The following is a 26097-nucleotide window of genomic DNA, read 5'->3' on the forward strand; positions in this document are numbered from 1 at the left end:
GCTCGTCGGGCTCAGCCAATGAGTCAGGCAGCTCTGTACGGGCCAGGACTGGGTCGGGTGTCTCTGAGAGAATGGGTGTCCCCAGTCCTTCTGGGAAGGCCGGAGTCTCGGTCACTCCGAGAGGGTGGGATCCCAAGCAGAGCCTCAGGCGGGCCAGGTTCAGACTCACTCAGGAGGGCTCACCCTGCGGAAGAGAACCTGAGGTCACTGGGGCAACGGCAGCTCCTGCCCAGCCAGGTGCCCCTGACCTGCCACTATCAGCCTCTGTCCCGCCCCTCAACCTCCCTGCACTCCGAGACTGCTGGGCAAAGCCCAGGGTCCCCTCCCTACTGTCACCCCCCCACCCCACCTCTGGGACCTGGGCTCCGAAGGCCACCCTGGGGCCCAACTGTACAGTCTCCTGTTACTTTGGCAACGCTCTGCGGAGGCCTCCGTGAAGCCCCCAAATCTGGCTCCAGCCGAGGGTCGTGGGGAGCAGACAGGGCTCTGCGGCAGGAGGTGAGGCAGAGCTGCCCTGCTTGGGGGGCCTGAAAGACAGGGCTGTGCGCCCACCCACCAGGCCGCTTTAGAAGCCCCCTCAGGCTCAATAGTGGTAAGGGGTGCACTGTGGGCCTGAGGAGCCCCCAGTCCCCGGCACAGGGACCCAAATCAACCCCGCACTGTCCGGAGGCACCTACCTGCAGCAGCCCCTGCAGGCCTCGTCTGCCCCTGAAAGTGGGGTGCTAGCGCCTTCCTGTGTGGGGGCCCTGTCTCCAGTCCCATGAGGCCTGTGCCCAGACATGGGGTAGTCAGCTATGGAGGGAGAGGGCCACCTGTCAGTCCCCAAGGGCACGACTGGCCCGAGGTCGCACAGCAGGGGGCTGGAGAGCCCCGGCGGGGGCCCCGCCGCACTGTGTTCTCCCTGCGGGCCGCTCGCCAGGCTGGGCGCCAACCACCCGCCCCGGGCGACGAGGACCCCTCTCCCGGTACGACAGCACCGTCGCCCCTGCCAGGTCCGCCGGCCTCCTGCTTGGATCCCTGCGAGGTCTCCTGCAGCGCCCGCCCAGGATGCCGGGAGCTGGGGCCACCGGGGGCCAGGGCCCGTCCCCCGCTCGGAGGGCTGCCCGGCACCGGCCCTGGGTGCTCCCACTGACCTATGTGCTGGCCGCCACGGAGCTCACCGGCCTCTTCATGCAGTTCTCCGTCCTGCCGGTGAGTGGCCCCTGCCTGCGCTCTGGTCCCTCTCGGTCCCTCTCCGTCTGCGCAGTGGCAGGGGCCGGGGTGCGAGCCTGATGCTGCAGACCCCTCTGGCCAGGGGCCCCTTGCCCACTGGAGCTGATGAGGGACCAGGGCCTGCGCCCCTGACCCCCAGCAGCATGTCCTGGATTCTGGCTGCGCGGCCAGCCTGGGGGTGGCTGTAGGAACCCGCCTGCACTCACTGCCAGGCTGCCCCCCAGCCGCTGACGGTGCCCCATCGACACCCCCCGCCCCTCCCCACACACCGGCGGCTCCGCTCACTTCCCGGCTGCACTCGGGACTCCGCTCTGGCTCCTCTGGGTGGGCCCTCCTAACGGGCCACGCACCACGTCCCGTCCCGCAGCTGCAGGTGAATCCTGTCTCCCCCACGGGGTGCCAGGGCAGCTCCGCGTGCCCCTCGTTCCTCCTCTGCTGCCTCCCCTGGTCTGGGTGGGGCTGTGGCACTCGCCCTGGGCACTTCCCCCGCGTGGGCCTGGGCATCGGGGTGGGAAGAGGTGTCACCTTTGCCACCACCCCAGCATTGGTTGGGGCTCCAGGCCAGCCGGTGGGCCCAGCTCGCCCCCCACCCTGCCTGGTCCGAGCTACCCCCCGTCCTAGCAGCCAAGCGGCCTGGGCAGGCCCCGGATGTCTGCCAGGAGAAGGGTCCCAACCACCCTCCCTTGGGGGCCCGGTGAGGGGAGCAATGAGCCAACTGTGAAAGCCCTTAGAAGAGCTGGGCGCCCCACGGAGCGATTCCCACGGAGCCCCCGCCGTGCGCGCCCCAGTCCCCGGAGCTCGGCATACACACAGCGCAGCGTGTGGCCTGAGTGAGCTGGAGGTCGCCTGAGCCTGGGGGGTGGGCGGTGAGGCCCACCAGCAATAAGCAACACCGGTTAGCCGGTGCTGTGGGAAGGCAGTGGGGGGCGGGGGGCAGGAATGGGGACAGGAAAGCGTCCCTAAGAAGGCCTAGAGCAGCGGTTCTCCACCTTCTGCTGCCGTGACGCTGTAATGCAGCTCCTCATGTTGTGGTGACCCCCAAGCATAAAGTTATTTTCGCTGCTACTTCATAACTCATTTTGCTACTGTTATGAATTGTCATGTAAATATGATATGCAGGATGTATTTTCATTGTTACAAATTGGACATAACTAAAGCATAGTGATTAGTCACAAAACAATATGTAATTATACATGTGTCTTCCGATGGTCTTAGGCGACCCCTGGGAAAGGGTCGTTCAGCCCCCAAAGGGGTCGCGACCCACAGGTTGAGAACCGCTGCCCTAAAGGCTTAAAGGAGACAAGGAGGGAGCCCAGCCAGTGCAAAGGCCCGGGGGACAGCAATGAGGCTGCGCGGGGAGCGGGAGCGGAGACAGGCAAGGCCGGAGAGGGGCTGGGGGTCCCCGGCAGGGCGAGGAGGAGGAGAGAACAGCAGGAGCCGGGTCTGCGCTCAGGGCTCAGCCTCAAGGGCGGTGATGATTGGACAGGGTGTGTGAGGAAGAGACACTGGGGGCCTGGACCTGCATCCTTGGGAGGGTGCAGCAGGGAAACCCGTGTTGAAGGGACCCCAGAGCCTGCTCTGGACGACACCGAGCAGAGAGCCGGGGGGCAGCTCGGAGAGCCGCTGGGACAGGCGGTCCTGTCTGCCGCGGCCTCCCCCGCACAGCCTGGAGCACGATGTTCCCCTTACCAAGGCTGGTCTCCCCTGGGCAAGCGGAGATGGAGGTCAGAGGTCAGAGGTCAGATGTGCAGGGTGGGACAGGCAGGAGGAGCCAGAGCAGATGGGACCTCAGAGGAGGGAGAAGCAGGGGTACGCTGACCGTCCAGCAGTGGGGGAGGAGCAGGAGCCCTGATGGGGAGGGGGTGAGAGGGAGTGGGCAGTGAGGTGGGGCAGCCTTCAGGGGGGTCCTGCAGCCCAGAGGACAAGGTGGGGGCGAGAGGGGAGGGGAGACCTTCCAGAACCAGCCCTTGAGGAGGCTGGGATGTGCGGGGCATGGGGGTCCAGTGGAAGGCAGGACAGAGAATAGACTCACCAGGGTCATGAGCAGCAACTGACTGACCAAGGACAGACAGACAGCCGGCTCAGCCACGCAGCATAGGGGAGGAGCACGCAGGGAGGGGACAGACTGCCTGGGACCCTGGGTCACACGGAGCTGCCCTGCAGAGGGCAGGCAGCAGGTGTCCCGGCGGAGCTCATGGAGGGCACAGGGGGAGGCCAGGGGCACAGTGTGCCCATTTCCTGGGGCTGCTGTGGCAAAATACCAAGAACCGGTGACCGAGAGGAGAAGAAGTCTGCTGGCTCTCAGTTCTGGGGGCCGGAAGCCCACACGCAGGTGCAGCACCCCCGCCCCGCCCCTGTGTGAAGCCTGGAGGGGAGTTCTTCCCACCATTTTCTGCATCTGGTGGCAACAGACAGTCCCCGGCTGTGACCCAGCGCTCCTGTGTCTGCTCCTGTGTGTGTCTCAGTCCCCCATGCGCAGGACACAGTCACACTGGATTGGGGCCCACCCTAATGGCCTCTCTGTGACCAGATCACCTCCAAATGAGGTTGCACTCTGAAGTACTCAGGGTTAAAACTTCAATGTATCTTTTGGGGGGATGCAATGCAACCCCTTCTAAGTGGGATCCCTGGAGGGAGGGGTCCGGAGCTCAGAGGTCAGGTGGGATAAGGAGCAACGACAGAAATAGTGAAGCCCCAGAGACCTGGGCTCCCACCTCCTCGGGTCCCCCAAAGGGACACTGCTTTCTGCCTTTCGCTCCCCAGACTGGGATCCTACAGGAGCAGGCTCAGGTCCTGCTGGGAAATGGGCCACCTCCTGGAGGTCATCAGGAGACCTGGGGACAATCTCCTGCTGGCCTGGACCCACTACAGTTGCCACCTCGCAGCTCGGAGTGAATGGAGCCCAGAGGGTGGGGGTTGGGTGCCTCCCTTCACCCACGTGAGCTGTACCCCACAGAGGGAAGGAGGGCTGGCCACTGCTTTCCCCAAACCTTCACGCAGCCGGCCCTGGATCCGCGACCCAGAGTCCCCCACAGGCTCCCCCCTCCAAGATGAGCACCTGAGTCCCCTCCCAGGCCCCCTGCAGGGCTCTCAGGGACAGACCCCAGGTTCCCTCCCGGCCTGTTCAGGGCCACCCCTCCTACCCCCTGACCACCAGGGACCCGCAGTTCCACATCCTGGCTCCTTGCCAGCCCCTGACCACAGGCACCCTGTGTTTCAGTACCTGTCCCGGAGGCTGGGCCTGGACTCCATCACCTTCGGCTACCTGCAGACCACCTTCGGCTTGCTGCAGCTGCTGGGTGGGCCCGTCTTCGGCAGGTATGGGCGGGTCCTGCCACGCTCCGAACCCCACCCTGGGCCCTGCCAGGGCGCCCGCGGCAGCCCGTTTCACAGAGGGACATGCTGAGGCACAGAGGAGCTGGAGTCCCTTTGAGGCTGGGCAGCACCCCTACTCCCAGAATGTCCCCGCCCGTGACTCCCCCTAATTCTGGTTTGCGAGAGAGGCTTTCACCGGGGAGACTCTCGTGGCTGTTCATACCCAGCCCCAACGAGTGGGGCCTACCAACAGCTTTCCTGGAAAAGGCAGTTCTGGGGACCAGGACCCTGACACCCCCCCAACACACACACATGCACACGTCTCGTCCTCCTGCAAACTCTGCAGTGGGAAGACCCGTGTGGCCGGGGTCAGAGACTCTGCAGAAAATGGACCCCAGACGCAGTGAAACTGGGCACAGCAGGCGTCCCGGAGGGGCTCAGGGCACCAGCCGAGAGCGCGCGTGGAGGGAGAACAGCTTTCTGTAAATGCCCGCGTCCCTGCTCCCTTCCCTCCCAGAAGTTACTCGAGTGCCCGGCTGGGTCAGACCCCCGAGGTCACTGGCCCCCGAGGTCACCCACCACGGCCCCTTGGGAACGATGAGGGCTATGGGACCCAGCAGCGCAACAGGGGCCGGCGCTACCCCCAACCTCACAGTACTAGGGTCTCCCCGATCGTGGGCGCGCCGGCCCAGGGGGAACGCTGCCCGCACCTGGGAGGGTCACTGGCGCGGCGCCCTGCAGGTTTGCGGACCAGCGCGGCGCCCGGGCGGCGCTCACCGCCTCCTTCCTGGCCTGCTCCGCGCTCCACCTGCTGCTGGCGGCCGCCTGCAGCCCGGCCCTGCCCGGCGTGCCGCTGCTCTTCGCCTCGCGCCTGCCGGCCCTGCTCATGCACACGCTGCCAGGTGGGGCCCGGGGCGGGGGGGGGGGGCCGCGGCCGGGCGGAGGTCGCCCCCCGGTGCTCGTGCGGCCCGAGGGCAGGACCAGGGGGAGGGGCGCGGTGGGGGCGTGGCCTGGGGTGCAGGGCGGTGTTGGGGGCGGGGCCTGGGCCGCACCGGGGTCCCCGAGGGGGCCGTGTCACTCAGCCCCCGCTTCGCCCCCAGCGGCCCAGATGGTCATCGCCGACCTGTCTGCGCCCGAGGAGCGGTCCGCGGCCCTGGGCCGGCTCGGCCTCTGCTTCGGCGTCGGCACCATCTTCGGCTCCCTGCTCGGCGGGACCCTGATCTCGGCGTGCGGGTGAGTGGCGGGGCGCGGACCGGGCCGGGGGGCGCGCCGGCGAGGGTGGTGGGAGCGCTGGGCGTGCGCCGCGTCGCCGCTCCGGGCCTCGGTTTCCCCGTCCGCACGCTCAGCGGGCCGGGCCGGAGGAGCGCGACTTCGCGGGCGGCAGGGCCCGCAGGGGCGGCCGTGGCCGGCAGAGGGCGCCGTCGCCCCGCGCTGCCGCCGGGCCAGGTGCAGGCGCAGGGTCCTGCAGGTGGCTTGTCCCTGGGCGGTTCCGGGCTGGGGACCGCCCAGCCCGACGGCCATTAGGAACCCTAATTTCCCAGGACGCCGGAAAGCAGGCCCCTGGGGGCAACGTCCAGGGATGACGGGACCAGCCCCTGGGGCTCTGCGATGGGGACGCTGGACCCCCCGAGCCTCTAGAAGGGGCGCTAGCAGCTCATGGGCGGTTTAATATCCCTGTGTGTGACATGAAGGCCCATGTCGCCCTTCACACACGTGCGCACACGCGCGAGCACACAAACACGTCCACCACACACGCTCGCGCGCACACCTCCGCTGTCACCTGCTCCCTCAATCCTGGACCCCATGCCGGCCCCTAGGCCTCGCAGGGACTCAGTTTCCCCAGGCTTCTGAGTGCCCCAGACAAGCCCCAACAGTGGTGGAGGCAGCTGGGTGATGGCTGCGCCCCAGAGATTGGGGGACGGGGAGGTCTCTGTCCCCACCCCCGTCATCCCCCACCCTAGCATTTAAACCAGAGCCCGGGTTCGGGACTCCTTCTTGGCAGAGCTCTTTGGACAGGAGGGCAGGGCTCTTTCATGCAAGCTTTCTGGCTGATGTTTACTGAACACCTACTAAGCGCCCCTGCCATTCTGGGGTCTGGAATACGGCGACGAACGAGCCAGGCTGAGGTCTCAGGTGAAAGGAATCCAGCCTGTAGCCCCATAATGTCAGGCTGAACTGCTGGATCGGGGCCACAGGGGCAGGTGGTCGCCTGACCTCAAGGAGGTGAGGGCGGAGGCGGGGGGACCCCTGTGGCTGGGGTGGAGAAGCAGGGAGGGGACAGAGGGGACACAGGCCGTGAAGCCCTGGTCGTGCGAGCAGGCAGGTGTGACCCAGCTGCCAGGCTGAGAATGTGGGGGCTGGGGGCGAGGTCGCTCCTGCCCTGGTCCAGGTGGGGCCAGGGTGGCCGTGGAGGGGGCGGGGGAGGGCCGCGGGCAGGTGCAGGCTTGGTTTTGCTAACGGGCGGGATTCAATTCGCCTGTGAACTGAAGGCCGAGCCAGAGTCAGACGGGTCCGGGCGGGCGCCGTGGGCCTTGCTGAGACGTGAGAGCCTGGAGTGCCGGCGGGAGGTGGGTCTCCTCGGGCTGCGTCTGGTGCCCCCGGGGCTCAAGGGGACAGGCTGCCCAGTGAGGGGGTCTCAGGGGGGGGCAGGGCTGTGTTTTCCGGGGAGGTTTCTAAGCCCTGGGAGCTGGTTCAGATGGGGGCAGGGGGAGGGGTGTCAGAGAGTAGGCACAGTGAAGGCCAGAAGGGAGAGAGATCCTGAGAACATTCTGGAAGCCTAGGGGCATGTGGGTGAAGGAGGGGCGGGCCCTCCGCCTGGGCAGGCACTGCCTGCCTTCTCGCTGGGCGGGGTGGGCGCCGACGGTAACCGTGTCAGAGCCCAGGGGAAGAGGGGGGCTGAGAATGGGGAGGGGGCTTCAGCAGGGCAGGCAGGAGAGGCCCCACCCCTGCTGCCCCCCACCCCCCCCACCCCCCGCTGGGACGCCCTCAGCCGCCCAGGCTGCACCTGCTTCAGGCGCCCTGCCGGCCTCACCAGGTGTTCTCACCTGGGAAACGGGCCTCAGACCTCACTCCCAGGGCTGCCTCGGCCTCCTCTCGCCAGCGCCTCGTCCCCTCCTGTCACCCTGTCTCCGCCTGCCTCCTTCTCCAGCCCAGCTGCTGACCCAGAGGATACCACTTCTCTCTCCCTCCCAGCGGCTCCCAGGATAGTCGCCGCCCCCGCCCTCTCCTTCCAGAACATTCCATTAGCTTCCGTCTTTCATCCCAAGATCTAAGGCACTTTATGTCCTTGGAATATTCTTTGATGGATGGGGAAACAGGCCCCAGAGGGGGTAGGGCTCCCCCATGGAGCTCCCGTCCTTGTCCAAGGCTCAGGGGAAGGGGCTCCAGGCACCCCAGCTTCCTGTCCCAACTCCCCACTGCCCCCCTGCCCACCGCCGTCCAGAAGGGTCCCTGCCCTGTCCCTTCCTGCGCCGGCCTTCAGGTGGAGGGAGGAGGTGGCCTTGGCAGTCACACACAGGGGCACGGGTACAACTGGTCTGGGCTACACCTGGAACTCAGGGCTGGGAGCCCAGCTCTCTGCGGGGAGGGGACAGGCCTGTGACTCACGGCCCTGAGTCCAGCACCTGGCAGCCTGGAGCAGCCTCTATCACAGCGCCCCCAAGAGCGTCGTGTGCCCACCTGAGTCTGGTCCTAGGGGTGGTTCCAGGCTTTCGGGGAAGTGGGGAGCCCCTGTCAGAGGCTGCTGATGGTGGCCTGATTGTTGAGGATCACTGGCTGCGCCCCCCTGCTCCTCTGGGCAAGTGCTAAGGGGTTGTCCCAGTCCCCCATCAAGGCCCAGCCCTCCAGCCTTCCTCCTTCCAGCTCTGGGTGGGCAGGGCAGGCCCTGGGCTTCAAGGGTATTGGGGGGAGTGTGAGCCCGGCTGGGGTCGAGGGTGTGCTCCCTGGGCCTGGGGCTGGAGAGAAGCAGGGCCCAGGCGGACCCAGGGAGGGGCCTCAGGCTCAGAGCAAGCAGGGGGTCCCCACTGTTAGGGCTGGAGGAGACCCCCCACCTCTGGGCCAGCCCTACGCGGCCCCACAAGTCACGGGCACAGCTGGGCCCATAGCCCAGGACCCAGGGGTTTGATCCCCCAGAGGTGGGAGGTGGTCAGGATTCAGACAGACACCAGTCAGTGGGGGTGGGGCTGTCCAGCCACAGACCACCCTCGGGTCAGGCAGAGCTGGGTCTCGGTGTCAGCGCCGGCCCTCCTGGGCACCAACTGGCCTGTGAGTCACCAGCTCTGACCCTCACTCGTGGGCCCTTGGAGCTCAGAAGGTATTTACTGCGCTTCTTATCAGGAGCGACCAAGTGCCTCCCTGGAGGACAGAGGACAGTGTCCTGGCCCTCAGTCTGGGTGAAAGCAGGGAACCCTCATCGGCCAGCTCAGGGCGGATAGAAGGTTTCCGCTGGTGACACACCCGCTTCCGCTCCGAGTTAATGAGCAGACACCGGGGCTGCCTGACCGGCTTTGGTGCAGGAGTGACTCACCTGTCACCCAGGCCTCCTGCCCCACCCGGAGCTTGGGCGGTTCTCCAGGGCTGTGCTGCACCGGCCAGGCTTCTGCCTCCCCAGCCCAGGGGCCTGCAGGCCCTGCAGACGGCCTGGGGCCCACTAGGAAGGACACGCACAGGCGTGAAGGGCTGGAAGTGATGGGCTATGATGTCGGCTTAGACCTGAGACAAGAAGTCAGCTATTGCAGGCGGGGCCACGACCAGAGAGTCCCTGGCAGGGGGACATCCATGCAAAGGCCCTGGGGCAGGCAGGAGCTTGGGTCCTGCCAGAGGTCTCTGTGAGCGGGTGGAGGGATCAGGTGCCAGGGGTGCACGGAGGCGGGTGCAGAGGACTGGCCGCATCTCTGGGACCTTTTCCGGGGCCTGGAAGCTGGGGCGAGGCTGTCAGGAGTGGCCCCATAAGAATTCGGTCCCGGTGGGTGGGATTCCACTCCACGGTTCCGGCCACCGTGTCCTTGCGGGTCCATCGGGTGGGGCACGGTGACTCCTCCATCCCGAGCCCCATTTGGACGTCAGGTCAGACAGGAGAGGGGTGCACAGCCTGGGAGGCCCTGACCCCGCCCACAGCCAGGCCAGGAGACCCTGGCCACATACCGTCACATCGCACAGCCTGTGGGCAGGGCAGCTCCAGCTCCAGGAGGAATCGTCCCCTGGAGCTGGACAGGGTCTGGCAGAGAGGACATGAGCAGAGGGTCGTCGCTGGCTGGACACACTCCAGACCTCGAGATGAGGATGAGAGGGTCGCCACAAGGAACCTCGGGACAGCCGAGCAGCCCTCGTGACTGGTGTGGCCTTGGGGGTGTCCCGGGAGGGTGGCCTTCATTTGCATCTGGGGGAAGGAGGTCCCCCATAAAGGTGGCCACAGAGAAGGACAGAAGACTCAGGTGCCCTTTCATGGTGCCCATGAGGCCGTCCATCCAGCCTCCTGTCCATCCTTTCAACCCAAAATAACAGGGTGGGGACAGAGGCTCCCAGAGAGGCACCTGCCCTTGTGATCAGGGCACAGTTTGTGAAAAGGGCCCAGCGAGCCCCAGAGCCCCACCCCGGTGACCCTGCTCCACGCAGGTCCCCAAGGTAGGAGGCACCTGAGCCATGGCCACAGGCCGGAGGGTGTTGCAGCCGAGGAGACCCTCCGCGCAGAGGCCTGGGCTGACGCTGCCTTTCCGGCGTCTGCCTCCTTCCCGCTCTGCTTGGCATTTGTCCTGGGAGGGTTGGGGGCCTCTGAGGGGGGAGGGAAGCCCCTGCTCCCAGGGCCCTCAGGGTCCCTGAGCGCCTTCGGTCCCCAGCCACCATGCAAGGCCCAGCCCAGATTCCCGGGGAAGCGGCCTGGCTCCCTGCCACCACCCCTCGCTTGTCACCCGCCTCCCAAAATAGCCGCCTCTGCGCCCCCACATTTCCGGGGCATCTGGCAGAGAAAGCAGCTTTTGTCCCCGCTGGCCCCAAGCAGGGACGTCTGGGCCTTGGAGGCCACAGCCCTGAAGAAAGATCCTTCTCTCTGGGGCCAGCCACCCGGCCCAGGTGTCCCTGCTCACGTCACAGACCAGTGCCTGCGGGCCAGAGGGGGGCTGGAGGGGGCCGCTCCGGGGTGCAGTGCCCGCTGACCCTGCCCATCGTGGGCGGGCCCATTTGTTTGGGCCATGGCAGAGGCCTTAATGACTAGCCCCTCGGATGGTGGGTATTGAGAGTAGGGGGGCAGAGACAGGCCTGTGGGGGAGGGGTGCGGCCAGCGGCACACACGGGCTGGACAAGCGCCAGCGCTGCCACTGTGGCAGGCGAGGCCACAGCAACCCCAGCTTCCCTGGGCCGCGTGGGACAGAGCGCTCCTGGCCCCAGGGAGCTCTGTGTGCATGTGTATGCATCTGCGCTGCATGGTGTGTGTGCGTGTGTGCATGCATGTGTGCTGTGTGGTTTGCATGTGCGTGTCTGTGTGTGCCTGTGTGCTGTATGGTGTGTGTGCGTGTGTGCTGTATGGTGTGTGTGCATGCATGTGTGCTGTGTGGTTTGCATGTGCGTGTCTGTGTGTGCGTGTGTGCTGTATGGTGTGTGTGCATGCATGTGTGCTGTGTGGTTTGCATGTGCGTGTCTGTGTGTGCCTGGGTGCTGTGTGGTGTGTGTGCCTGTGTGCTGTATGGTGTGTGTGCCTGGGTGCTGTATGGTGTGTGTGCGTGTGTGCTGTATGGTTAGTGTGCGTGTCTGTGTGTGCCTGTGTGCTGTATGGTGTGTGTGCCTGTGTGCTCTATGGTGTGTGTGCATGTGTGCTGTATGGTGTGTGTGCATGCATGTGTGCTGTGTGGTTTGCATGTGCGTGTCTGTGTGTGCCTGTGTGCTGTATGGTGTGTGTACATGCATGTGTGCTGTGTGGTTTGCATGTGCGTGTCTGTGCATGCATGTGTGCTGTGTGGTTTGCATGTGTGTGTCTGTGTGTGCCTGTGTGCTGTATGGTGTGTGTGCGTGTGTGCTGTATGGTGTGTGTGCATGCATGTGTGCTGTGTGGTTTGCATGTGTGTGTCTGTGTGTGCCTGGGTGCTGTATGGTGTGTGTGCGTGTGTGCTGCATGGTTAGTGTGCGTGTCTGTGTGTGCCTGGGTGCTGTGTGGTGTGTGTGCATGCCTGCGCGTGTGTGGGCGTGTGTGCGCATCAGTGCAGGCTGGCGTAGGCGTGGCCGGGAGGTGCAGGGGAGGCCCTTTCCCTGACCCCTGGAGGGCCTGGGCAGGTTGGGGCTGACTGCGTTTGGAGGTTCAGGGGGCGAGTCCCAGAACTCTGGCCTCCCACCTGTGCGTGTGGCCCAAGGCCCTGGCCGGGGCACACTTAGGGACTGTGGCAAGGTCTGGGGCAGGCCATTGGCTGTCCGTGTGAAATGGCTCCTTCCTTTGTTCCACGGTCTAAGGTCCCCTGGGGTTTGGTGCAGGGCCTCTCCCAGGCCCGCCTGCTCTCGGGGGACAAACGCTGGCTGTTTCATAGAGCAAGCCCTGCCAGAGGACGGGGCGCCCACTGCGGAGGGAGGCCGGGCGCCACCGAGCAGGGCCTGCGCAGGATGTGTGGGAGTCTGCCCTGTGCCCGGGCGTGGCGGCCAGGCTGCCGTCCCAGTGACAGGTTCCGATGTCGCTCATATCTCGTACTTCACCCCAAGGGGCTGGGCAGCCCTCAGGAGGAAACGGTGGCAGGTTGACGGGCCATCCCCCAGCGCCTGCATTCCCAGGTGACCCAGCCCATCTGGAGCTGGAGGCTGGTCTGTCCCCAGTGGGTCAAGGGCCAAGTTCACAGGGGTGACTCATGGCGGAAACGCTCCCGCAGAAGCGAAAGTGGTGGGGGGTGGGGCGGCAGGAGGGGACTCGGGGGTAAATGGTGACGGAGAGAGACGGGCTGTGCCTGGAGACTACACAGCACAGCGTGCGGGTGATGTTTTGTACAACTGTACACTTGAGGCCTATATAATTTTATTAACCAATGTCCCCCCGATAAGTTCAATTAAAAATAATGCTCATTTTAAAACAAGAAGTGGAAGTGGAGGGAACAGTGTGGGCCGCAGCCCCGGCTGGTGGGCAGGGGACGCGGCCAGAGGGCGGTGCCCTGGGCTGGGTGGGAAGGGGCCTCCTGAGCCCGGGCAAGGCCGCTGTGCCCTGTGTGACCATGCCTGTCGCCCCCAGGGTTCAGTGTCCGGCCCTCGTGGCCCTGGTGGCCTCCCTCCTGGGCGCCGTGCTCAGCTTCACCTGCATCCCCGCCAACACCAAAGGGGCCGCCCCGGCAGGTAAGTCCCCCGGGCATGTCACTCCGAGGCTTGACGCTGGCCCCGGCCCTCCGGCCTGGCCTGCAGGGCGGCTCCCCTCCCCGGGGGCTGTGTGCCCGTCTGTGGGCTGCTCACGGGCTCCTGCCTCGAGCCCCCACGGACGCTCACACTGCCAGGGCCCAGCTGGGAGCGGTCGCGGCGGGGGCCCTTGTCCGGGGAGCATGGGGACTGAGGGCCTAGGCAGCGGAAGGGGCACTAGGGGGCCCTGGGGAGGACCAGGAGTGGGTGCGCTGCCCGGGTGCCGTCCTCAGGAGCGCAGCTCGGGGGCGGGTGCTGCAATGGTCAGGGCCTGTGGGGCTCTAGGTGCCCCCCCCCCCAGGAGAGGCCAGGGTGCCGCAGCAGGGAGGGGTCCCCTCCGGGGCATCCCGTCCCAACCCAGCCCCTGTGTGCCTGGCCCATAGTAGGGCCTGTGCCTCTGCCCCGTGACTGAAAGCGCCTCTGGGACAGAGAGAGACCCGCGTGGGGGCTCCCTGGGAAGGAGCTCCTGGCAGTGGCTGTGGTGGAGGAGAGGAGAGGGGACCTGGGCTGGGGGCCGCGCCTGCCGAGGGCAGAGGAGGGGGAGGAGGCTACATGGAGGGGGCCCCCGGAGAGCCGGGCAGAGCCAATCACAGCCGGGCTCAGGCGGGAGGGACGCCGCAGCGCTCAGAAGTGTCCCCTGGGCGGAGGGGGTGCTGGGGGCAGTGGGGTGTGGAAATCGGTACAACTGTAATAGCATGATTAATAAAATATAATTTTTTAAAAACTAAGAAAATAAAGGGTCATCTGGGTCTCTCGGCACCGAGGGTGGCCCTGCCCCCCAGCGGCTGCCTCCCTGGGCTGTCCCTCGGGGCCCTGGTCTGCCCAGCTTGTCAGAGCAGCAGCACAGGGCTTTCTGAGCCACCCCCAGAATTCTGGGGTGCCAGGGTCGGTGGGGCCTCAGGGCCCAGGCCTGGGAGTGGGATGAGCTGCCGGGGCCACCCAGGGGCTGGTGGAGGGGGCTGCGGGGGTCACGGGCTTCTGTTCCCGCGAGCAGGCATCAAAGGCAACAAGGGGAGCACCTGGGAGAGTCCGTGCCCATACGGGTCACGGAGGTGGGCAGGGGAGGGGGCCCTCCGCCTCATGGGCCTGACGGGCCTCTCTGGTGCTGCAGGCGGACCCAAGGCCAGTGTGTTTGACCTGAGGGCCATCAGCCGGCTCCTGCTGCAGCCTGGCGTCCTGCCGGTGTTCCTGGTCAAGGTGACTTCCGGCTTCCCCTCAGGTGAGTCCCTGGCTGCCCCCGGGCTTGGGCAGGCTGGTGCAGCTTGGCACCGGGGGCCATGGTGACGGAAGTCGGTGCCCGGGGCCCTGCCCCCCCGCCCTGCGTCGCTGGCTCCAGCCGCCCTCTTCGGGCTTCACCTGGGCCGTGTCCGGTCACACCTGTCCCGCTGCAGGAAGGAGTGGTGACTCAGTGCCCTCCCCGTCCCCCCCACCCCGCCGCTCAGGCCCCCATGCAGCCCCTGTGGCTCCCACTCTGCATCCAGCCCTGGCGGTCCTGCCTGTGACTTTCCAGTCCTCTGGGACAGTCTGAGGGGCACAGACAGAAGCTGAAGGTGACCGTGCGCTTGGACGGCTCCTGAGTCCTGGCCAGCTGAGGTGGGGTGGGCCCTGAGGGCGGCGCTGGCGGCTGTCACGCCCCAAGCCCCCTGGCGCCCCTGCTCGGTGCCTCCATGCAGAATATTCTGGAGCTCCTGGGCCTGGGGTACATGCTGAGCCCTGTCTCTGACCCCGGCAGGCCCTTTGGGGCATGGGGACTGGAACCAGTCACCGATTTCAGTAAAGGGGGCCAAATCCAGCCCCATGGTCAGCCCTGGGGCCCCCGCCTCCCAACTGCCCTCATCGGGGTGCCCCCCAGTCCCGTAGGGAGGTGCAGCCCCTTCCTGTCCACTGTGGCAGCAGCCCCTGGGACCCTGTGTCCTGGCCAAGCTCAGGGGCAAGGCCCCCCGGTGTGGCCAGCGCCTTGTGCGGCGACCTGACCCCGGCGTGGAGGTCACGGCCCCCACCCTGGTGCGTCGCCCGGGCTCCTGGCTGGCCTGACCCTGCCCCCTTGTCCAGGGCTCTTCATGGTCATGCTCTCCATCATCTGCATGGACTTCTTCCAGCTGGAGGCCGCCCAGACCGGCTACCTCATGTCCTTCTTTGGGGTCCTCCTGATGGTGAGTTCCGGGCGACTGGCGTGTCCCCAGGTCTCCAGACGTCACTCAGCTTCTCAGCAGTGCCCGCCTCGATCCTGCTTCTCCGAGCCCCCTCCGTGCCACCAGCGGGTCGCCTGCCAGCCTTGGGCTCCCACGACTCTGCACCCTCTGTCGGCCTCCTCTCCGCAGAGGGCCCATCCGAGAGGGCAGCGGGGTCCCAGCCTGGCGGAGGCTGTGCGACAGCGTGCCCGGGGTCCCTGGTTCACCGCGTGTGCCTCTGAGAGCCCGGCCGCAGGCGGGACAGGGAGGAGCAGAGCCAGCAGTGGGGCGCAGGGAAGGAGAAGGGGGGCCCTGCGTCCTGCCAGCCAGCTGTGTGCCAGGCGAGTGTCCCCGGCGCTTCGTGTCCCCAAGTCTGCGCTCTGCATCTGTCTGCGAGGGAACCACAGCTTTGCCGGTCATGCCCATTAGATGCGCTAACAGGGCAAAGCACACGGAGCAGCGTGGGCACCTCGGGGCCAGCCAGGTGGCCCCTTGGCTCAGATGCCCGGCTGCCGCTGTGGGACACTGAGCCGGCAGCTCGGTGTCAAGAACTGCCCCAGGAGCAGTGCGAGGTGTCCTGTCTGCCAGCCCCCGGACCCCCAGCTCCAGGCCCCGGCCGAGCCCAGCTCCTCCTGGGCTTCGGGGCCAGGACTCCTGCCCAGCATCCGAGTGCAGGAGGGGCCGTTCTGGGGCCTCCTGGGGCCGGGAGGGGCTCCTGACCTCTCCGGAAGCGTGTGGCCAGCTCCCAGCCACCTGCCCCCCTTGCTCCTGGCCCAGAGCTGGTGTAGTCCCTGCAGTTAAACCAGCCCCCCTGGGAGGACCCGGCCCCAGCCTGCGGCGGGGGGTGAAGCCACACTGGAGGTGACAAGGAGAAACAACAGCGGTAATAATAATGCCCCCAAGTTGGGGCCCTGGGAGCCACTCCCAGCCTGCCTGGGGCCAGGGCACCTGCCTGAGCTCCGGCCTGGACGCCCCCGACCCTGGAGACCAAGCCTGGGCCCCGAGGAGGGACGAAGCCCAGAGGAGCCCGGTGGGCCAGACCCCCAGGGTGGGGTGGAGGTGGCGGAGGCCCAGGTCATGGCGAGGGCGGGGGCTCAGGGCTGGGTTCTGCGTCTGCAGAGAAAGGCCCGAAACCGCCCTCTGCTCGCACCCCCTTGTGCCGCCCCCGCCTCAGCCGGCCCGGGGCAGGCCTGGTCTCCCAGGTCTGCGAGGGCCGCCCCGCTGCAGGGGGAACCTGCCTTCCGCCTGGTCCCTCCCAGCTGGCCCACACCTGCTGCTTCCTTCGCAGACCATGCCCGCCCCAGCCCGGGGTGCCCGACCCCAAGGGGCCGCAGCAGCCCCTGCCCCCGCCCCCTGCACAGGGTGGGGCGGAGGCTGGGGGGCTGTAGTAGCCCAGGGTTCCTAGCGTGAGGGGACAGTGAGCGGACCCTTCCCGCAGCAGGCCCGCAGCCCTCTGTCCCTTGCAGCCCCTTCTGCAGAGGTTCCTGACCCAGCCCATCCACAGCACAAGCACGGCCACCATCAGGGTGACCGGAGGGGAAGGAGGGCGGCAGGGGACGCTGTGTGGGGCGGGCCTGGTGGAGGCCGTGATGGCGCAGGCGGCAGGCGCGCTGGCCTCGGGCCGCAGAGGGGCTGCCAGGGCGCAGGCCCTCAGGGGAAACGCACTCCGGCCTGGGCGAGGGGGGTGGGGGGTGAGGCCCGGGCTCTGAAGACACCACGGGGTGGGCTGCTCGGCCACGGACGAGCAGACTTACAGGAGGGGCGGGCCGGACAGGAGCTGCGTGTGGGGGGTTGGGGGGCAGGGAGGCCCGGGCGCTCGGTTAGCCCGGCAAGGTCAGGCCTTTCTCAGCTGATACATCGGGGCTCAGGCTCTGCGTCTGTACAGAGCGCTGAGGCCGGATGCGGATGGGCAGGAACACAGGGCAAGGCCAAAGGGGGGGTTCTTCTCAGAAGGGCGCTTATGGTTCTGGTTGGAAATAGTGTGTCGGGCCGCGCAGGCAGGTCGGCGCCCCTGTGCAGGCGGGGCCCAACGAGGACACGCAGCCTGGGAGGCGACCCCAGCCTGCCCACCTCCAAGCCCTGGGGTGCCCCGCTCCGAGTCCAGGGTGCCCGGCCCTCCCCGCCTGCCTGGTGCCGGCAGGGAGCACCGGTTGGGGAACTTCACTCGCCCTGGCCTGGGAGTGGCCTTCGGGCTGGGCCTGCCCTCTGAGTCACATCCGTGGTGTCTGTCCCTGGGAGAAACCAGGGGCAGGAAGGGCAGCGTCTCCTCTTCAACCAGCTTCCGGGACGCACCTGGGAGCGGAGGGCTCAGGGACAGTGGGGTGACAGCCGGTGGCCTCAGAGAGTCTGCTCCCTGCCTCTGGGGACCTCACCTGAGCAGGCCCAAGACCAGGCACTTGCTGGTGGGTGCCCCACCCCCACCCAGCTCCGGGGTCGTGGGCTAGTGATGTCAGCCCTCTGGGCCTCAGTTTACCCAGTTGTAAATGGGGTGGTGGCCTCCCAGTGTATGAGGACACAGAGCTCCTGGCCCAGGGCCAGCACAGGGACAGCCCCCAGGGGACAGGACCAGGCCTCAGTCTGGCCGGCTGGGCTGAGGACACACCCGGGCACAGCGCTCAGGGCCCCGCCCACCCACCGCTCCTCTGAGCCCCGCGCTCCCTGTCTGTGAAATGGGCAGGCCCTGCCTCCCAGGGGAGGGGACCAAGGGCTGAGGAAGCAATGCTGGGGGGAGGGGATGCATGGGGACCCGGTGACACTGGAGGGGCCTTTGCAGGTTCACAAGCATCCCCAGGCTTGGACTCAGGGCCACCCTGAACATTTTCAAATGACAAAAGATGGTTTTTGCACCATAAACCATTGCCTCCCCACCCCCTCAGTGTCAGAACGTTTATCATGCCCGAAATGGGACAGACGAGATTATTTTATTTTTAAAGTATATTTTATTGATTATGCTGTTACAGTTGTCCCAATTTCTTCTCCCTCTGCTCCCCTCTGCCCAGTACCCCCTTCCCTCCAGCAATCCCACCCTCCTTAGTTCATGTCCATGGGTCGTGCATATAAGTTCTTTGGCTTCACCCTTTCCTATGTTATTCTTAACTTCCCCCTGTCTATTTTGTACCAACCAGTTATGCTTCTTAGTCCCTGCACCATTTCCCCATTTCTCCCCCTTCCCCTCCCAGCTGGTAACCCTCCAAATGATCCCCATACCTATGATTCTGTTCCTGTTCTGGTTGTTTGCTTAAGTTTTATTTTTGTTTTTTTAGTGTCTGTTGTTGATAGTTGTGAGTTTGTTGTCATTTTAGTGGTCATAGTTTTGATCCTCCTTTTCTTAAATAAGTCCCTTTGACATTTCATATAATAAAGGCTATACCTTGTCTGGGAAGCACTTCATCTGCCCTTCCATTCTAAATGATAGCTCTGCTGGATAGAGTAATCTTGGTTGTAGGGCTTTGCTTTTCCTCACATTGAATACTGCCTGCCAGTCCCTTCCTGCCTGCAAAGTTTCTTTTGAGAAATCAGCTGAGAGTCTTATGGGAACTCCTTTGTAGGTAACTCTGCTTTTCTCTTGCTACTTTTAAGATTCTCTCTTTATCCTTAAACTTTGGCATTTTAATGATGAGGTGTCTTGTTGTGGTCTTCCTTGGGTCTAGCTTGTTTGGGGCTCTCTGTGCTTCCTGGACTTGTATGTCTATTTCCTTTGCCAAATTTGGGGAGTTTTCCTTCATTATTTTCTCACATAAGCTTTCAATTTCTCCCTCTTCCTCTCCTTCTGGCACCCCTATGATATAGATGTTGGCACATTTAAAGTTGTGCTAGAGGTTCCTATGTCTCTCCTCATTTATTTTCAGTTCTTGTTTCCTCATTCTGCACTTGTTGACTTTTTTTTTTCCTTATGTTCCAAATCATTGATCTGAACCCCGGTTTCCTTCTCTTCACCATTGGTTTTGTGTGGATTTTCCTTTGTTTTACTTAGCGTAGCCTTCACGTCTTCCCTTATGCGTTTGCCATACTCAAGCATATCTGTCAAGTCTGTGAGCATCTTTATCACCAGTGTTTTGAACTCTTCATCTGTTAGGTTGTCTGTCTCCTCATCTGTGAGGTTGGCTATCTCCTCATCGCTTAGCTCTCCCACTGGAACCTTGATCTGTTCCCCCTTTTGGGCCATACTTCTCTGTCTCCTCATTTTGACAGGCTCCTGTGTGTGTTTGCCTCCGTGTCCCAGGTAGAGCTGTCACACCTGTTACATTGTAAGAGGCGGAGCCTTAGGGATTCCTCAGTACAGGGTGACCCGTTTCACCACATTGTGGTGCTGTGTGGGGGAGAGGGGTCTGAGAGGGAACAATGACACTTGCTCAGCACTCGCCCCTTTTCCAGGCACCTCTCCCACTTCCATATGGGACTGGCGCCCCTCTAGCTGTTGTCCTGGCCATCGTTCCCAGAGTGGGTGGGTCTGCAGATGTTCTAGGACCGTGGGGGCCCTTTAAACAAGTGGACTCTGCTGAGAGACCAGCAGCTTCTGCCTCCGCCCCAACCCCCACTGGTCTGCACAGTCAGAAGCAATGAGGCTTGATTTTCCCCGGTGCTGGGACCATGAGCTGCTCGGCCTGGTCTGGGGCTGGGAGTGCTCCCCAGGTGTCCCTCTTTACTTACTAAAATGTGTGGCCGCGCTTTCCCCTGGTCTGCCGACCTGCAGCTGCCGCCGCCGCCGCCACTGCACCGCGTCCTCTCTGCCCCCCCCACCTGTCTGGATGAGTATTTCTTCTTTATAACTTTGTTTGCTGGACTTCCATGCAGCTCGATGTTCTGGAACTTCTGGTCATCTCCAGGTTCGAGGCAGTCGTGTTCCTTCTTAGTTGTGGAGGGAGACGCAGCGTGTCTGTCTGGGCCTGTCTTGGCCGGAAGTTCCCAGACGAGAATAGTTTTGAATGTGAAGATTGGACCTATGAGTGGCTGGCTGTGCACATGTGCAGGCACACACATGTGTATGTGTGTGGGTTGGTATCCACACACGTGTGGGTGCACACATGTGGATTGTGCACACATGTTCATGTGTGCTTGTGCATGTAGGGATGCATGTGCACTATGGGTGTGTGAGCACACGTGGCTGTATGTGTGGGTGTGTTGGTGTGCACATATGTGTATAGGTGCATGTGTCGGTGCATTGGTGTGCACGTGTGTGTGCACACATGAGCCATCCAGCTGCCTCCCACATCTGCCCAGGGACGTTGGGGCCCTCCCATCTGCCCTGGGATAGGTCACTGCTAGGGGATGGGCTCGGCTGCAGACAGTGTGGAGGTCCCCCAGCCTGCGGGGCGCGGCCACAGCCCAGACCCTCCTGTGTCCCCCTCAGGTCATCCAGGGCCTTGTCATCGGGCGGCTGAGCAGCCGTTTCTCGGAGGCAGCACTGCTCCGGGCCAGCGTGCTGGGCTTCAGCGCGGTGGGAGTGGCCATGGTGAGCACACCCTGGGGCTGCACCCACAAGTAGCTCCCTGGACCCCACCCCCACCCAGGGCCCCCTTTGTGGGACCTCAGGGATGGGCTCCCCAATCACCGTGACCTCCTCCCTGCCCTGTGCCAGGCGCTGATGTCCAACGTCTTTCACTTCTGCCTCCTGATGCCCGGCCTTGTCTTCAGCCTGTGTACCCTCCACGTGGTCACGGACAGCATGCTGACCAAAGCCGTCTCAGCCTCCGACACGGGTGAGTGTAGCATCTACCCCCCGCCCGGGGGGCTGGCCTGCGGAGACCCCGGCCCTCCTCTCTGGGGAGCCTGCCCTCGTTTGGGCCAGGGCCTGCCTGAGCCACTGGTTATTGGGCGGGGTGGGTGTTCAGTGAGCGGGGTGGCTGGTGGGCTGCAAGAGGCTCAGTGAGAATTCTGGCCACCAGCCAGCCCCGCTGGACCCAGCCAGCCCTGCACCCAGTCCTGCAGACCAGGCGAGGGCCAGACCTAGGGGATGAAAGGAGGGCTTCCTAGAGGTGGCATCTGGCTTGGCTCTAAAGCATGGGCAGAATTTCACTAGAAAGGAGGGAAAGATGGCCTTCCAGGCTGGCCCCAGCTAAGCAACATGTGGAGGTGCGACTCTGAAACCAGTCAGGAAGATGGCCCAGTGGGCGGGGAGTGGGGGTGAGGGCCTGAAAGGGGGTGGGCTTCCTGCCAGGCCGGAGGCGGGGCCAGTCTTCCCTCCCGGAACAGAGCCAGGCATAGGGGTGTGTAGGTGCCTCCCGGGTGGGCAAGTGCGTGAACAAATACACACAGCTGATCGTATCTAGGAAGCTCCAGGCCTCCCGGGGGGATGCTGGGGGTCCCTGGCCCGACAGTGTCCTGGCTCCAGTCCCCATCCTCTCTGGGCACAGTGCAGGGCAGGCTCATGAGCTCCAATGGGCTGGTGAGGGTGGAGGCCTCCTCAGCAGCAGCGTTAGAAAGCTCAGGGGCCTGGCTGACTCTCAGTCTGCTCACCTGTCTGGCTGGCTGAGGTCAGGTGGCCTCATGGGAACACGGTGCCTGAGGAGAGCCAGGCCTTTTCTCCAGGCAGCCTTGGGAGCCTCCAAAGCCTCCCAGACCTGTGGCTCTGGGATCCTGGGAGGCCAGGCTGGGTCTGGAGGGCTTCCTGGAGGTGGTGGGCCAGCACTTTGGAGAGGTCAGGAAGAACAGGCCTGGAGGAGGAGGGCAGGGCCTGGCCTCCTTGGGCTGAGGCCCCACCCCTCAGCTGGGAAGGAGCCAGGAGCTGGTTCCCAGCAGCGGCCTGGGAACTGAGACCGCAGAGGGGGCGGTAAATTGCTCCCTGGTGTCCGTGGGCGGTGGGAGAGGCTGCTCCTCCGTTTCCCCCAAGGCCCCAGGAGGTTCCCATCTGACCCAGCCGGGCTTTCCAACTCCAACCCTGCCGGACTGGAGACCGTAGCCACCACCTACCTGTACAGCTGACAGGAGGGTCGTGGAGATGGGGTGGCAGGAGCAGGCAGCCAGCTGCACCTAGGAAGTGGGGTTGGAGGCAGTGGGTGCCCCTGTAAGACCATGAAGCCCTTCCCAGCCCTGAGGGGTGCATTCCCTCCAGTTCCTGGGGGGCGGGGGGACCGTTGGGGGACTCTGGGGACATCATGGCCTGCCTTGCAGCCCAGCCCCAGCCCTCACCTGGTGGCTCACCTTTTGCTGCCAGACCCACCTCCCCAGTGTCTGTCTGTCCTCTCCCTGGCGGCCTGGAGGGTGGGGCCTGTGACTGCGCCCAGTGCCGGCCCCTCCTGAGCCTGGGAGCTTTCTGGGTCAGGGCAGAGGTGTCTGGTGTGGCCCCTTCAGAGCCAAGGGATCCACAGAGAGCAGACCTACAGGCCCTGTTGAGGGGGAGGGGACACAGGAGGGCTGGGGAGACAGGGAGGCCTCTGCCACGTCCTGGAAGTGGGCGGCTGGGGTGGTGATGGGACCCACCCAGGCCTGACTCACTGCCCCTCACCCACCCCGCAGGGACCATGCTGGGCCTCTGCGCCTCTGTGCAGCCGCTGACCCGCACCCTGGGGCCCACCGTGGGTGGCCTCCTGTACCGCAGCTTTGGTGTCTCCGTCTTCGGCCACGTGCAGTTCGGCGTGAACTTCCTTGTCCTCCTGGTCCTCTGGAGGCAGCCCATACCCCAGAAGGTGGACAAAGCCCAGTGACCTCAGCCCCTGGGCACAGACTGGCAATAAATTCCCAAGACCTTTTCCAGCCTTGTTTCTGTAGGTGCCCACCCAGGCCTGCCTGCATCTGGCTGGGTAGGATGCCTCGCAGCCAGAGACAGAGCCTGGAATGTGGGAGGGCTGCCTGGAGGAGGGGTCTGCAGCTGGTCCCCAGGGCTCAGGGGCGGGCAGAATCACCCAAGTTTGTCCTAGTGAGAGGTGGGCCCTGCCCCCTGCAGTCCACCACCGCGTCCATTGAGAGGTCCCTTCTGCTGTCTCCCAGTCGGCTCTGCTCGTGCCTCCAGAGAAGGGGAGCTCTGCACCCCACTTCCCACTTCCTGCTCCAACACGGTCCTGGGGCCTCCAGGGGGGCAAGCTGCCCCGCAGCCCCTCTAGAGTCCTCAAAGCTGTTCCTGTTCATGAAAGGACATGTTTTTAATTGTTTTCAATTGACTGATTTTAGAGGGTGAGAGGAAGGGAGACAGACAGACATCCATCCATTTGTTGTTCCGTAACTGGTGATGCCTCACTGGTTGACTGTTATGTGCGCCCGACCGCGGATGGAACCTGAAACCTTGGCGCATCAGGACGACGCTCTAAGCACCTGAGCCACAGGCCAGGGCTGCTTTAGTTAGTTAGTTAGTTATTGGCCCTCACTCTGTGTTGGTGAGCCCAGCAGGCAGACGCAGGCAGCCAGGCCTGGGAACCGGGCGCGCTGTCAGCCCCGACGCCCCCACCCTGCTCTGCGGCAAGGGTCACCGGGCACGGGAGGCCAGCGGCTGCTGGGCCTGACGGCCAGGATGGAAAGAACAACCTGACGGGGTCTGCAGCTGCCCCAGACAGCGAAGGCCACCCCGCCCCAAGGCAAGCTTTACCAGAGGCTGTTAAAGCCGAACCCCCAGCCTCAGAATTCCACAGTCCGCCTGGAGGGGCCCGAGAGCCAGAGCACACCTCCTGGGGACCCTGGGCGGGGCAGGAGTCTCACCGCTGACCTGGGTCATCTACCCAATGAGCGGGACAGTCTCCAAGAGGGGCAGAAGGGGGTCTATGCTGGGGTCAGGGGACCGGGGGGCCCCTCCGCATTGGCACGGGGGCTTCCCAACGCGTCATCTCGGAGACAAATGCGTGGCAGGGAAGGGCTCCTTCTGCGGACCTGGCCCCCGGGCCTGAGCCAGGAACCCAGCATGGAGGCCTGCGGTGCCCCCGCCCCCCGCCCCGCCCAGTGACTAACATTAGGGCCCAGTTTTGTCACTCCCTCCGCACTGCCTCCCCACCCGGCACCACTTCGCCATGAAGGTCCCAAGATGCAGGTCCCCTCCCCAGCCAGGATCACGGTCCTGTCCCCTGTTCTTCTGTCCCCCTTGGCCTGTTCGTCACCCATAGACCTGACCTTCCAGGTGGAGGGGCACGTCCCCGAGCTGCCCCGCTGGGCAGCGCTGGACACACTATCTCTGTCCATCCCACTTCCAGGCAGGGGGCTGAAGCTGCCAGCTTGTCAGATTCCCCAGGCCTGTCCACCCCAGTGTCACCGACGTGGGCCACTCGGAGGCCTCGCCTCCTGCCACATGGCCGGCAATACCGCTGGCCGCCCCCCACCACCCGCCTTGCTGGCCTGGCACTGCGGGCGATGGCCAGCGGGTCCTGGGAGCGGGGCCAGCCAGCCTGGGCTGGGGCAGGAGTGGGCAGGCGCCACAGGGCAGAGCCGGTGGCACGTCCGTGGGAGGGACCGGCTGGAGCTGTGTGTGTGTGTGTGGGGGGGTGCTGACTGCAATGGGGCCCTTTGTGAGTGACCGCCCGGAGCAAGCCCTGCCACCAACCCTGCCCTCCCCGCTCGCTCCGGGAGCGGAAGTCAGCCAGCGCCGGGCCGCACGTGCTTCCTGCCCGTCCTCCCGGTTAAGCACGTCTCTCCGCCTTCAGACGGACCCGACCCCTCCTCCCCCAGACGAAGGCCAGGCCTCCGTCCCCACCATTCCCAGGCAGGTCCCCGCACCACACGGTGGGTAGAAAACAGGTCCAGTGTTTATTCGCAAAGGCAGATGTAAAAACAAAATATTAAGACATACGGTTTGTCAACAAATAACCATCAAAATAAATACATAGATAATCCAATAATTTAACGCGCCCGCGCAGTGGGGCGGGGCTCTGCAGCCCCGCAAGGCAAGGTCCTCTTCCGCGGGGCAGGGACACGGCCCCCACCCTCAGTCCTCTCCCTCGTCAGCCGGTCGGTTCCGGCATCCCCGGCACCTCCTCCCGGACTCCTGGCGGCGCGGCCCCGGCCGACTCGTCCAGCGTCCAGTGCGTGGCTCCTGTGGGGTGAGGGGGGGTCAGGGAGCTGCGCCGGAGCCGGGCCCCAGCGCGCTGGGGTCCCCGCTGCGGTTCCCCCGGGGTCCAGACACGAAAGGCGCAAACGACGGCTCCCGACGCGCGGCAGCCGGTCCCCCTTCCGAAGTGTCCCCCCTGCCCTCGACGGGCCGGGGCCGCCCCCCACCCCCGCCGTCTGCTGACCGGGGCTGGCAGGGCCCGCGGCGGGCGGGCGGCACTCACCGCGGCGGGCTCAGGGCGCGCGGGCCGTCAGGGGCTCGGGGGCCGCGGCGGGCGCGGCGCGCTCCTGGCGGAGGCGGACGTCCTGCAGGGCGCGGCGGTTCTGGAAGTCGATGAGCGCCAGCGTGATGGCCGCGTTCCAGCAGCTCTCGCCCGCGCAGCGGAAGTCGATCTCCTTGCGGTCGGTGGTGACGATGGTGAAGTACACGTACTTGCCCGTGTGCTCCACGCAGTCCACCTTGAGGATGGAGTGGAAGCGCAGCTCCTTGGCGCGCGCGCCGGGGCCGGCGGGGAACAGGCTCAGGCAGTCCGGGGTGAGCACGCCGCGCTTCTTCTTCCACAGCTGGAAGAGGCTGTCGCTGCGCTTCTCCAGCTCGCCCTCGCGCAGCACCTTGCCCGGGGTCTTCATGTCGGCGGGGCCGAGGGGGCAGACGGCGCGTTCCGGCGGCGGCGCGGGCACTGCGGCCCGGCCCGCCGGCCTCCGACTTTATGGCGACCCCGCCCCGCGCGCGCGGCCCCGCCCCCTCGAGAGGGCGTCCCGGCTCCGCCCCGGTGCCCCGCTGCCCCGCGCGCCCCCGCCCCTGCCCCACCAGCCCTTCCTGTGCCCCGGCGCCCCAGACCCGTGGGGTGACCCGGGTCCCCACCCCGCCCCGGACGCCGGCCCCGCAGAGGAATGTCCGGTCCTGCCCGCGGTGACTCACCGCCTGGGAGCCCCGGGAGGCGCCCGCGGCGGGGCCAGCCCAGGGCGGGGGACGGGGCGGGGGGGTCGTGCCCCGACGCCCAGCTCGGCCGCTCCAGCGCTCTTGGGGCGGAAGCGGGCCTCGGCCCTCCGGTTCTCCCCACGCCCTGGGAGCCCTTCCCGT

At 65.3% G+C, this 26097-nt stretch overlaps 2 protein-coding genes across 2 annotated transcripts; one reads left to right on the top strand and one right to left on the bottom strand.

Annotated features, from left to right (window-relative positions):
- Positions 1 to 1006: 1006 nt before the first annotated feature.
- On the top strand, positions 1007 to 22738 carry SLC67A1 (solute carrier family 67 member 1). Its single transcript, XM_090292889.1, has 10 exons — positions 1007 to 1191; positions 4433 to 4530; positions 5269 to 5429; positions 5628 to 5760; positions 12722 to 12822; positions 13991 to 14098; positions 14932 to 15032; positions 20401 to 20502; positions 20629 to 20749; positions 22506 to 22738. Exons 1-10 carry the CDS (start codon positions 1048 to 1050, stop codon positions 22691 to 22693), a joined length of 1257 nt encoding a protein of 418 aa, XP_090149015.1. The 5' UTR covers positions 1007 to 1047; the 3' UTR covers positions 22694 to 22738.
- A 1956-nt stretch (positions 22739 to 24694) lies between these two features.
- Positions 24695 to 25713, bottom strand: PHLDA2 (pleckstrin homology like domain family A member 2). The gene is made up of 2 exons (XM_090267421.1): positions 25238 to 25713; positions 24695 to 24999 (listed from the first exon to the last, which is right to left on the bottom strand). The coding sequence occupies exon 1, from the start codon at positions 25641 to 25643 to the stop codon at positions 25248 to 25250; it is 396 nt and encodes a 131-aa protein (XP_090123547.1). The 5' UTR covers positions 25644 to 25713; the 3' UTR covers positions 24695 to 24999; positions 25238 to 25247.
- Positions 25714 to 26097: the final 384 nt, after the last annotated feature.

The sequence above is a fragment of the Furipterus horrens genome, unplaced genomic scaffold (genome assembly GCF_987537825.1).
Source record: "Furipterus horrens unplaced genomic scaffold, mFurHor1.1.pri manual_scaffold_2, whole genome shotgun sequence".
NCBI classification, from domain to species: domain Eukaryota; kingdom Metazoa; phylum Chordata; class Mammalia; order Chiroptera; family Furipteridae; genus Furipterus; species Furipterus horrens.

Coding starts and splice junctions, on each gene's coding strand:
- SLC67A1 (XM_090292889.1), top strand. CDS start 1,048: ATGCCGGGAGCTGGGGCCACCGGGGGCCAGGGCCCGTCCCCCGCTCGG. Junction 4,531..5,268: donor GGTGGGCCCGTCTTCGGCAG/GTATGGGCGGGT, acceptor GGCGCCCTGCAG/GTTTGCGGACCAGCGCGGCG. Junction 20,503..20,628: donor GCGCGGTGGGAGTGGCCATG/GTGAGCACACCC, acceptor GCCCTGTGCCAG/GCGCTGATGTCCAACGTCTT.
- PHLDA2 (XM_090267421.1), bottom strand. CDS start 25,643: ATGAAGACCCCGGGCAAGGTGCTGCGCGAGGGCGAGCTGGAGAAGCGC.